Source organism: Pseudophryne corroboree, chromosome 7 (genome assembly GCF_028390025.1).
Source record: "Pseudophryne corroboree isolate aPseCor3 chromosome 7, aPseCor3.hap2, whole genome shotgun sequence".
Classification (NCBI taxonomy): domain Eukaryota; kingdom Metazoa; phylum Chordata; class Amphibia; order Anura; family Myobatrachidae; genus Pseudophryne; species Pseudophryne corroboree.
Window position 1 is genome coordinate 1,991,724 of NC_086450.1, and position 12,570 is coordinate 2,004,293.

The 12,570-nt window shown below is 47.8% G+C and overlaps 1 protein-coding gene across 3 annotated transcripts in view; it reads right to left on the minus strand.

The window, feature by feature from the left end:
- The window catches only part of NBEAL1 (neurobeachin like 1), a 410,517-nt gene that overhangs the window by 207,965 nt on the left and 189,982 nt on the right, over positions 1-12,570 (minus strand). For all 3 annotated transcript variants that reach the window (XM_063932593.1, XM_063932592.1, XM_063932594.1), the window contains one exon: positions 3,181-3,314. In XM_063932593.1, the coding sequence (XP_063788663.1) occupies positions 3,181-3,314 (134 nt within the window). The remainder of the gene's footprint in view (positions 1-3,180; positions 3,315-12,570) is intronic.

Consider the following 12,570-nt stretch of genomic DNA (forward strand, 5'->3'; position numbering starts at 1 on the left):
CCGTCCTAACAAGACCTGTTCCCTTCAGGCTACAGTCCTCTGCCCAACACCGTCCTAACAAGACTTGTTCCCTTCAGGCTACAGTCCTCTGCCCAACACCGTCCCAACAAGACCTGTTCCCTTCAGGCTACAGTCCTCTGCCCAACACCGTCCTAACAAGACCTGTTCCCTTCAGGCTACAGTCCTCTGCCCAACACCGTCCTAACAAGACCTATTCCCTTCAGGCTACAGTCCTCTGCCCAACACCGTCCTAACAAGACTTGTTCCCTTCAGGCTACAGTCCTCTGCCCAACACCGTCCTAACAAGACCTGTTCCCTTCAGGCTACAGTCCTCTGCCCAACACCGTCCTAACAAGACCTGTTCCCTTCAGGCTACAGTCCTCTGCCCAACACCGTCCTAACAAGACCTGTTCCCTTTAGGCTACAGTCCTCTGCCCAACACCGTCCTAACAAGACCTGTTCCCTTCAGGCTACAGTCCTCTGCCCGATCCCGTCCTAACAAGACCTGTTCCCTTCAGGCTACAGTCCTCTGCCCGATCCCGTCCTAACAAGACCTGTTCCCTTCAGGCTACAGTCCTCTGCCCGACACCACCCTAACAAAACCTGTTCCCTTCAGGCTACAGTCCTCTGCCTGACCCCGTCCTAACAAGACCCGTTCCCTTCAGGCTACAGTCTTCTGCCCGACACCGCCCTAACAAGACCTGTTCCCTTCAGGCTACAGTCCTCTGCCCGACCCCGTCCTAACAAGACCTGTTCCCTTCAGACTACAGTCCTCTGCCCGACCCCGTCCTAACAAGACCTGTTCCCTTCAGACTACAGTCCTCTGCCTGACCCCGTCCTAACAACACCTGTTCCCTTCAGGCTACAGTCCTCTGCCCGACACCGTCCTAACAAGACCTGTTCCCTTCAAACTACAGTCCTCTGCCGAAACACCGCCCTAACAAGACCTGTTCCCTTCAGACTACAGTCTTCTGCCCGACATTGCCCTAACAAGACCTGTTCCCTTCAGACTGCAGTCTTCTGCCCGACATTGCCCTCACAAGACCTGTTCCCTTCAGGCTACAGTCCTCTGCCCGACACCGCCCTAACAAGACCTGTTCCCTTCAGACTACAGTCCTCTGCCTGACCCCGTCCTAACAACACCTGTTCCCTTCAGGCTACAGTCCTCTGCCCGACACCGTCCTAACAAGACCTGTTCCCTTCAAACTACAGTCCTCTGCCGAAACACCGCCCTAACAAGACCTGTTCCCTTCAGACTACAGTCTTCTGCCCGACATTGCCCTAACAAGATCTGTTCCCTTCAGACTGCAGTCTTCTGCCCGACATTGCCCTCACAAGACCTGTTCCCTTCAGGCTACAGTCCTCTGCCCGACACCGCCCTAACAAGACCTGTTCCCTTCAGGCTATAGTCCTCTGCCAGACACTGCCCTAACAAGATCTGTTCCCTTCAGGCTACAGTCCTCTGCCCGACACCGCCCTAACAAGACCTGTTCCCTTCAGGCTACAGTCCTCTGCCAGACACTGCCCTAACAAGATCTGTTCCCTTCAGGCTACAGTCCTCTGCCCGACACCGCCCTAACAAGACCTGTTCCCTTCAGACTACAGTCTTCTGCCCGACATTGCCCTAACAAGACCTGTTCCCTTCAGGCTACAGTCCTCTGCCAGACACTGCCTTAACAAGACCTGTTCCCTTCAGGCTACAGTCCTCTGCCAGACACTGCCCTAACAAGACCTTTTCCCTTCAGGCTACAGTCCTCTGCCCGACATTGCCCTAACAAGACCTGTTCCCTTCAGGCTACAGTTCTCTGCCCGACACCGCCCTAACAAGACCTGTTCCCTTCAGACTACAGTCTTCTGACCGACATTGCCCTAACAAGACCTGTTCCCTTCAGGCTACAGTCCTCTGCCAGACACTGCCTTAACAAGACCTGTTCCCTTCAGACTACAGTCTTCTGCCCGACATTGCCCTAACAAAACCTGTTCCCTTCAGGCTACAGTCCTCTGCCCGACACCGCCCTAACAAGACCTGTTCCCTTCAGGCTACAGTCCTCTGCCCGACAACGCCCTAACAAGACCTGTTCCCTTCAGGCTACAGTCCTCTGCCAGACACTGCCCTAACAAGATCTGTTCCCTTCAGGCTACAGTCCTCTGCCCGACATTGCCCTAACAAGACCTGTTCCCTTCAGGCTACAGTCCTCTGCCCGACCCCGTCCTAACAAGACCTGTTCCCTTCAAAGTAATACATTTTAACAAAATGCTGTTTGTTCTATGTAAGTCTGTATAATAGATAGAAGAGCAGAGGAGAGAGATCAGTGGAGGAATCATTAGTGCGTCTCGGTGCTGTCGGCATAACGCTGCGTTGCGTGCCACTCTTCAGCTCAGAACAAATGTATATATTTGAAAAGTCTCCGGTCCTCTTTCAATAAGCATATGCCGCCGAAACACAATCAGACTGGATCAATGTAATCTCTTCTGGAATAGGAAGGGCCAATGATTACACAGATCCTATATGATCTGAGGGGTTGGGTACGGGATCCCGGTGGTCAAAATACCGACGCCGGAATCCCGACCATCAGAATGCCGGGGGGGGGGGGGGGGGGGGGGGGCGAGTGGAAAGAAGCCCCTTGCGGGCTTAGTGGCTCACTTCACTTGCCACAGGTTCTATTCCCACTACATGGGTTTCGTGGACACCCAGGAGTGGGAATAGCTGTAGCGGCACTGCCGGCATTCTGGCGGTCGGGATTCTGGCAGCGGTATTTTGATCGTCGGGATTCCGTCCGACGGGATTCCAACTACATCCCGCTTTGAGGACAACTGAAGCTGATGCAACACAAGCCGGCTGCTGACCACATTTGTTAATGGGAGCCTTTGGCCAACCTGATACTCTAACACTGAACAACATATAATTGGATCAAATACGCTGCAATTCCGATTGTCCACGTTGGGGCCACACACTGTACAATGGAAGGAGATGGTACGCCAAGACCTTACTCTGTGCTTACGGAAAGGCATCAGGAAAACTAAGACAACATTAAAATAAATCTTTAAAGTAAAGGACATTTTATTGGGGGTTTAGTGAACTTAAGTGCGACTTCCATATAATGCCGCTTGTATAATTGCGCTATGGTAGAATGGGAAAATAAACAGGAGAAAGCAAAGGGACGGAGCGGAGTATTGTACCTTCTGCAACAGAGCCCCTAATGTGGCGGCTCCGTGTGAATGGATGAAGTTCTCCTGGTTGATTGGATGTCGCTGAATAAAGTGTTTCACCAGCAAAACAAAAGTAGCTACAATGTTCTTTTCCAGACGAGCCTCTGCAACATAACAGACACGCAATGACACTAAACAACATTGTAATAAGACCTGTGCAACACAGAGAAAGCAAACAACACATCTGCCCTGGCACAGGGGTCACGGGAAATCATCACTCTCCCACATGTGACCGTCAGCTGCCAACATGGGCATAATATTGGTTCTATTATATTATGTGGACACATTTTTAGTATAAAAGCCTATACTCTTTTCAGGATCCCCCTGATGAAGACCAGAGGCACAGAAACGCGTCAGTGGAGCCATTGTGGGACACCACCTACAGCTGATGGTTTATTTCCGCATTAAGAAGCAATCTAGATATTAAAGAATGACAGGGATATACAGTACAAACTATAAATAAATAATATCCTATGGCTCCTACTAAACGGTCTTTATTGCTGTTAATCTATGTGCAATATTGTATTTCTAATATTAGAGATGAGCGCCGGAAATTTTTCGGGTTTTGTGTTTTGGGTTTGGGTTCGGTTCCGCGGCCGTGTTTTGGGTTCGACCGCGTTTTGGCAAAACCTAACCAAATTTTTTTTGTCGGATTCGGGTGTGTTTTGGATTCGGGTGTTTTTTTCCAAAAAACCTAAAAAACAGCTTAAATCATAGAATTTGGGGGTCATTTTGATCCCAAAGTATTATTAACCTCAAAAACCATCATTTCCACTCATTTTCAGTCTATTCTGAATACCTCACACCTCACAATATTATTTTTAGTCCTAAAATTTGCACCGAGGTCGCTGGATGACTAAGCTAAGCGACCCTAGTGGCCGACACAAACACCTGGCCCATCTAGGAGTGGCACTGCAGTGTCACGCAGGATGTCCCTTCCAAAAAACCCTCCCCAAACAGCACATGACGCAAAGAAAAAAAGAGGCGCAATGAGGTAGCTGTGTGAGTAAGATAAGCGACCCTAGTGGCCGACACAAACACCGGGCCCATCTAGGAGTGTCACTGCAGTGTCACCCAGGATGTCCCTTCCAAAAAACCCTCCCCAAACAGCACATGACGCAAAGAAAAAAAGAGGCGCAATGAGGTAGCTGTGTGAGTAAGATAAGCGACCCTAGTGGCCGACACAAACACCGGGCCCATCTAGGAGTGTCACTGCAGTGTCACGCAGGATGTCCCTTCCAAAAAACCCTCCCCAAACAGCACATGACGCAAAGAAAAAAAGAGGCGCAATGAGGTAGCTGTGTGAGTAAGATAAGCGACCCTAGTGGCCGACACAAACACCGGGCCCATCTAGGAGTGTCACTGCAGTGTCACGCAGGATGTCCCTTCCAAAAAACCCTCCCCAAACAGCACATGACGCAAAGAAAAAAAGAGGCGCAATGAGGTAGCTGTGTGAGTAAGATAAGCGACCCTAGTGGCCGACACAAACACCGGGCCCATCTAGGAGTGTCACTGCAGTGTCACGCAGGATGTCCCTTCCAAAAAACCCTCCCCAAACAGCACATGACGCAAAGAAAAAAAGAGGCGCAATGAGGTAGCTGTGTGAGTAAGATAAGCGACCCTAGTGGCCGACACAAACACCAGGCCCATCTAGGAGTGTCACTGCAGTGTCACGCAGGATGTCCCTTCCAAAAAACCCTCCCCAAACAGCACATGACGCAAAGAAAAAAAGAGGCGCAATGAGGTAGCTGTTTGAGTAAGATAAGCGACCCTAGTGGCCGACACAAAAACCGGGCCCATCTAGGAGTGTCACTGCAGTGTCACGCAGGATGTCCCTTCCAAAAAACCCTCCCCAAACAGCACATGACGCAAAGAAAAATTTAAGAAAAAAGAGGTGCAAGATGGAATTGTCCTTGGGCCCTCCCACCCACCCTTATGTTGTATAAACAGGACATGCACACTTTAACCAACCCATCATTTCAGTGACAGGGTCTGCCACACGACTGTGACTGATATGACGGGTTGGTTTGGACCCCCACCAAAAAAGAAGCAATTAATCTCTCCTTGCACAAACTGGCTCTACAGAGGCAAGATGTCCACCTCATCATCATCCTCCGATATATCACCGTGTACATCCCCCTCCTCACAGATTATCAATTCGTCCCCACTGGAATCCACCATCTCAGCTCCCTGTGTACTTTGTGGAGGCAATTGCTGCTGGTCAATGTCTCCGCGGAGGAATTGATTATAATTCATTTTAATGAACATCATCTTCTCCACATTTTCTGGATGTAACCTCGTACGCCGATTGCTGACAAGGTGAGCGGCGGCACTAAACACTCTTTCGGAGTACACACTTGTGGGAGGGCAACTTAGGTAGAATAAAGCCAGTTTGTGCAAGGGCCTCCAAATTGCCTCTTTTTCCTGCCAGTATAAGTACGGACTGTGTGACGTGCCTACTTGGATGCGGTCACTCATATAATCCTCCACCATTCTTTCAATGTTGAGAGAATCATATGCAGTGACAGTAGACGACATGTCCGTAATCGTTGTCAGGTCCTTCAGTCCGGACCAGATGTCAGCATCAGCAGTCGCTCCAGACTGCCCTGCATCACCGCCAGCGGGTGGGCTCGGAATTCTGAGCCTTTTCCTCGCACCCCCAGTTGCGGGAGAATGTGAAGGAGGAGATGTTGACAGGTCGCGTTCCGCTTGACTTGACAATTTTCTCACCAGCAGGTCTTTCAACCCCAGCAGACTTGTGTCTGCCGGAAAGAGAGATCCAAGGTAGGCTTTAAATCTAGGATCGAGCACGGTGGCCAAAATGTAGTGCTCTGATTTCAACAGATTGACCACCCGTGAATCCTTGTTAAGCGAATTAAGGGCTCCATCCACAAGTCCCACATGCCTAGCGGAATCGCTCCGTGTTAGCTCCTCCTTCAATGTCTCCAGCTTCTTCTGCAAAAGCCTGATGAGGGGAATGACCTGACTCAGGCTGGCAGTGTCTGAACTGACTTCACGTGTGGCAAGTTCAAAGGGCATCAGAACCTTGCACAACGTTGAAATCATTCTCCACTGCGCTTGAGACAGGTGCATTCCACCTCCTATATCGTGCTCAATTGTATAGGCTTGAATGGCCTTTTGCTGCTCCTCCAACCTCTGAAGCATATAGAGGGTTGAATTCCACCTCGTTACCACTTCTTGCTTCAGATGATGGCAGGGCAGGTTCAGTAGTTTTTGGTGGTGCTCCAGTCTTCTGTACGTGGTGCCTGTACGCCGAAAGTGTCCCGCAATTCTTCTGGCCACCGACAGCATCTCTTGCACGCCCCTGTCGTTTTTTTAAAAATTCTGCACCACCAAATTCAAGGTATGTGCAAAACATGGGACGTGCTGGAATTTGCCCATATTTAATGCACACACAATATTGCTGGCGTTGTCCGATGCCACAAATCCACAGGAGAGTCCAATTGGGGTAAGCCATTCCGCGATGATCTTCCTCAGTTGCCGTAAGAGGTTTTCAGCTGTGTGCGTATTCTGGAAAGCGGTGATACAAAGCGTAGCCTGCCTAGGAAAGAGTTGGCGTTTGCGAGATGCTGCTACTGGTGCCGCCGCTGCTGTTCTTGCGGCGGGAGTCCATACATCTACCCAGTGGGCTGTCACAGTCATATAGTCCTCAGTCTGCCCTGCTCCACTTGTCCACATGTCCGTGGTTAAGTGGACATTGGGTACAACTGCATTTTTTAGGACACTGGTGAGTCTTTTTCTGACGTCCGTGTACATTCTCGGTATCGCCTGCCTAGAGAAGTGGAACCTAGATGGTATTTGGTAACGGGGGCACACTGCCTCAATAAATTGTCTAGTTCCCTGTGAACTAACGGCAGATACCGGACGCACGTCTAACACCAACATAGTTGTCAAGGCCTCAGTTATCCGCTTTGCAGCAGGATGACTGCTGTGATATTTCATCTTCCTCGCAAAGGACTGTTGAACAGTCAATTGCTTACTGGAAGTAGTACAAGTGGGCTTACGACTTCCCCTCTGGGATGACCATCGACTCCCAGCAGCAACAACAGCAGCGCCAGCAGCAGTAGGCGTTACACGCAAGGATGCATCGGAGGAATCCCAGGCAGGAGAGGACTCGTCAGAATTGCCAGTGACATGGCCTGCAGGACTATTGGCATTCCTGGGGAAGGAGGAAATTGACACTGAGGGAGTTGGTGGGGTGGTTTGCATGAGCTTGGTTACAAGAGGAAGGGATTTACTGGTCAGTGGACTGCTTCCGCTGTCGCCCAAAGTTTTTGAACTTGTCACTGACTTATTATGAATGCGCTGCAGGTGACGTATAAGGCAGGATGTTCCGAGGTGGTTAACGTCCTTACCCCTACTTATTACAGCTTGACAAAGGCAACACACGGCTTGACACCGGTTGTCCGCATTTCTGTTGAAATACTTCCACACCGAAGAGCTGATTTTTTTGGTATTTTCACCAGGCATGTCAGTGGCCATATTCCTCCCACGGACAACAGGTGTCTCCCCGGGTGCCTGACTTAAACAAACCACCTCACCATCAGAATCCTCCTGGTCAATTTCCTCCCCAGCGCCAGCAACACCCATATCCTCCTCATCCTGGTGTACTTCAACACTGACATCTTCAATCTGACTATCAGGAACTGGACTGCGGGTGCTCCTTCCAGCACTTGCAGGGGGCGTGCAAATGGTGGAAGGCGCATGCTCTTCACGTCCAGTGTTGGGAAGGTCAGGCATCGCAACCGACACAATTGGACTCTCCTTGTGGATTTGGGATTTCGAAGAACGCACAGTTCTTTGCGGTGCTTTTGCCAGCTTGAGTCTTTTCAGTTTTCTAGCGAGAGGCTGAGTGCTTCCATCCTCATGTGAAGCTGAACCACTAGCCATGAACATAGGCCAGGGCCTCAGCCGTTCCTTGCCACTCCGTGTGGTAAATGGCATATTGGCAAGTTTACGCTTCTCCTCCGACAATTTTATTTTAGGTTTTGGAGTCCTTTTTTTACTGATATTTGGTGTTTTGGATTTGACATGCTCTGTACTATGACATTGGGCATCGGCCTTGGCAGACGACGTTGCTGGCATTTCATCGTCTCGGCCATGACTAGTGGCAGCAGCTTCAGCACGAGGTGGAAGTGGATCTTGATCTTTCCCTAATTTTGGAACCTCAACATTTTTGTTCTCCATATTTTAATAGGCACAACTAAAAGGCACCTCAGGTAAACAATGGAGATGGATGGATACTAGTATACAATTATGGATGGACTGCCGAGTGCCGACACAGAGGTAGCTACAGCCGTGGACTACCGTACTGTACTGTGTCTGCTGCTAATATAGACTGGTTGATAATGAGATGTAGTATGTATAAAGAAGAAAGAAAAAAAAACCACGGGTAGGTGGTATACAATTATGGATGGACTGCCGAGTGCCGACACAGAGGTAGCTACAGCCGTGGACTACCGTACTGTACTGTGTCTGCTGCTAATATAGACTGGATGATAATGAGATGTAGTATGTATAAAGAAGAAAAAAAAAAAACACGGGTAGGACTAGGTGGTATACAATTATGGATGGACTGCCGAGTGCCGACACAGAGGTAGCTACAGCCGTGGACTACCGTACTGTACTGTGTCTGCTGCTAATATAGACTGGTTGATAATGAGATGTAGTATGTATAAAGAAGAAAGAAAAAAAAAAAACCACGGGTAGGTGGTATACAATTATGGATGGACTGCCGAGTGCCGACACAGAGGTAGCTACAGCCGTGGACTACCGTACTGTACTGTGTCTGCTGCTAATATAGACTGGATGATAATGAGATGTAGTATGTATAAAGAAGAAAGAAAAAAAAACCACGGGTAGGTGGTATACAATTATGGATGGACTGCCGAGTGCCGACACAGAGGTAGCTACAGCCGTGGACTACCGTATTGTACTGTGTCTGCTGCTAATATAGACTGGATGATAATGAGATGTAGTATGTATAAAGAAGAAAGAAAAAAAAAACACGGGTAGGTGGTATACAATTATGGATGGACTGCCGAGTGCCGACACAGAAGTAGCTACAGCCGTGGACTACCGTACTGTACTGTGTCTGCTGCTAATATAGACTGGATGATAATGAGATGTAGTATGTATAAAGAAGAAAGAAAAAAAAACCACGGGTAGGTGGTATACAATTATGGATGGACTGCCGAGTGCCGACACAGAGGTAGCTACAGCCGTGGACTACCGTATTGTACTGTGTCTGCTGCTAATATAGACTGGATGATAATGAGATGTAGTATGTATAAAGAAGAAAGAAAAAAAAAACACGGGTAGGTGGTATACAATTATGGATGGACTGCCGAGTGCCGACACAGAAGTAGCTACAGCCGTGGACTACCGTACTGTACTGTGTCTGCTGCTAATATAGACTGGTTGATAATGAGATGTAGTATGTATAAAGAAGAAAGAAAAAAAAACCACGGGTAGGTGGTATACAATTATGGATGGACTGCCGAGTGCCGACACAGAGGTAGCTACAGCCGTGGACTACCGTACTGTACTGTGTCTGCTGCTAATATAGACTGGATGATAATGAGATGTAGTATGTATAAAGAAGAAAGAAAAGAAAAAACCACGGGTAGGACTAGGTGGTATACAATTATGGATGGACTGCCGAGTGCCGACACAGAGGTAGCTACAGCCGTGGACTACCGTACTGTACTGTGTCTGCTGCTAATATAGACTGGTTGATAATGAGATGTAGTATGTATAAAGAAGAAAGAAAAAAAAAACCACGGTTAGGTGGTATACAATTATGGATGGACTGCCGAGTGCCGACACAGAGGTAGCTACAGCCGTGGACTACCGTACTGTACTGTGTCTTCTGCTAATATAGACTGGATGATAATGAGATGTAGTATGTATAAAGAAGAAAGAAAAAAAAAAAACACGGGTAGGTGGTATACAATTATGGATGGACTGCCGAGTGCCGACACAGAGGTAGCTACAGCCGTGAACTACCGTACTGTGTCTGCTGCTAATATAGACTGGTTGATAATGAGATGTAATATGTATAAAGAAGAAAGAAAAAAAAAACCACGGGTAGGTGGTATACAATTATGGATGGACTGCCGAGTGCCGACACAGAGGTAGCTACAGCCGTGGACTACCGTACTGTACTGTGTCTGCTGCTAATATAGACTGGTTGATAATGAGATGTAGTATGTATAAAGAAGAAAAAAAAAAAAAAACACGGGTAGGTGGTATACAATTATGGATGGACTGCCGAGTGCCGACACAGAGGTAGCTACAGCCGTGGACTACCGTACTGTACTGTGTCTGCTGCTAATATAGACTGGATGATAATGAGATGTAGTATGTATAAAGAAGAAAGAAAAGAAAAAACCACGGGTAGGACTAGGTGGTATACAATTATGGATGGACTGCCGAGTGCCGACACAGAGGTAGCTACAGCCGTGGACTACCGTACTGTACTGTGTCTGCTGCTAATATAGACTGGTTGATAATGAGATGTAGTATGTATAAAGAAGAAAGAAAAAAAACAAACCACGGTTAGGTGGTATACAATTATGGATGGACTGCCGAGTGCCGACACAGAGGTAGCTACAGCCGTGGACTACCGTACTGTACTGTGTCTTCTGCTAATATAGACTGGATGATAATGAGATGTAGTATGTATAAAGAAGAAAGAAAAAGAAAAAACACGGGTAGGTGGTATACAATTATGGATGGACTGCCGAGTGCCGACACAGAGGTAGCTACAGCCGTGAACTACCGTACTGTGTCTGCTGCTAGTATAGACTGGATGATAAATAATGATATAAAAAATATATATATCACTACTGCAGCCGGACAGGTATATATTATATAATGACGGACCTGCTGGACACTGTCTGTCAGCAGAATGAGTTTTTTAATTTTTATAGAATAAAAAAACACCACACAAGTCACACGACGAGTGTACTTTTTCAGGCAGACATTCAATCACAATATACTATACTGGTGGTCAGTGTGGTCAGTCACACTGGCAGTGGCACTCTGGCAGCAAAAGTGTGCACTGTTTAATATGTACTCCTGGCTCCTGCTATAACCTATAACTGCTCCCCAGTCTCCCCCACAATTAAGCTGTGTGAGCACAGTCAGATATTATACATAGATGATGCAGCACACTGGGCTGAGCACAGATATGGTATGTGAGTGTGACTGAGTCACTGTGTATCGTTTTTTTCAGGCAGAGAACAAGAACAGAACGGATTATTAAATAATAATAAATTATAAAACTGCACTGGTGGTCAGGTCACTGGTCATCAGTCACTAGTATAACTCCTCCTAAGCTCCAGTAAGTAAATGAAGTGTCTCACTCTCACTCTCCTATCTATTTTAATTTCTAAACGGAGAGGACGCCAGCCACGTCCTCTCCCTATCAATCTCAATGCACGTGTGAAAATGGCGGCGACGCGCGGCTCCTTATATAGAATCCGAGTCTCGCGATAGAATCCGAGCCTCGCGAGAATCCGACAGCGTGATGATGACGTTCGGGCGCGCTCGGGTTAACCGAGCAAGGCGGGAAGATCCGAGTCGCTCGGACCCGTGTAAAAAAACATGAAGTTCGGGCGGGTTCGGATTCAGAGAAACCGAACCCGCTCATCTCTAATTTCTATTGCTCTATAGTAACTAAACCATATGATGCTATATTATGTGGCAGCGAGGACCTAAAGATCACATACAGACAGGCCTAACGTATATTCCATCGGTAAGCATTCATCTTGCACTTTATGGTTTATTTCACGCTTGGGTGAGGTCCGTGCACTAGAGGGCGCCTGCAGTTTGTCACCAGGCTTCAGGCTCACAGCAGGGGATTTGGTGACTATGACGACGGCGGCGGCCACCTTATAATAAGGAGTGTTTGCTGTGTAATCCTGACTTATCCATTACTGTACCATGAGTTTTTCCTTTGTTTATGGCTATATAGTAACCTGCTTCCCTTATATGTCTCCCAGTGGAGACTAGGCAGTCACAAAATCCAATAGGTATAGATAGATTTAAGCTAATTCTGCATAATATGGAGCACACGGGTTATGTTCTGAAGGCACAGCATCCGAACATGACGTCTAAAACGTCCTACAATGGAGATATGCAGCAGTCTCTATACTGGCAGGGACATATAACGGCACGGCGGTCAAAAATGGTAAGAAATAACCTATTAGTAATGACCAGAATTTTCTTCAAATGTAATATTTTGATTTCACTTATAACCATTAAGCACAATCTGTGGCCTGATCTAACTTACCCATGCGTTTCACTCCTTGGTTACATAGGAAAGCTGCGCAA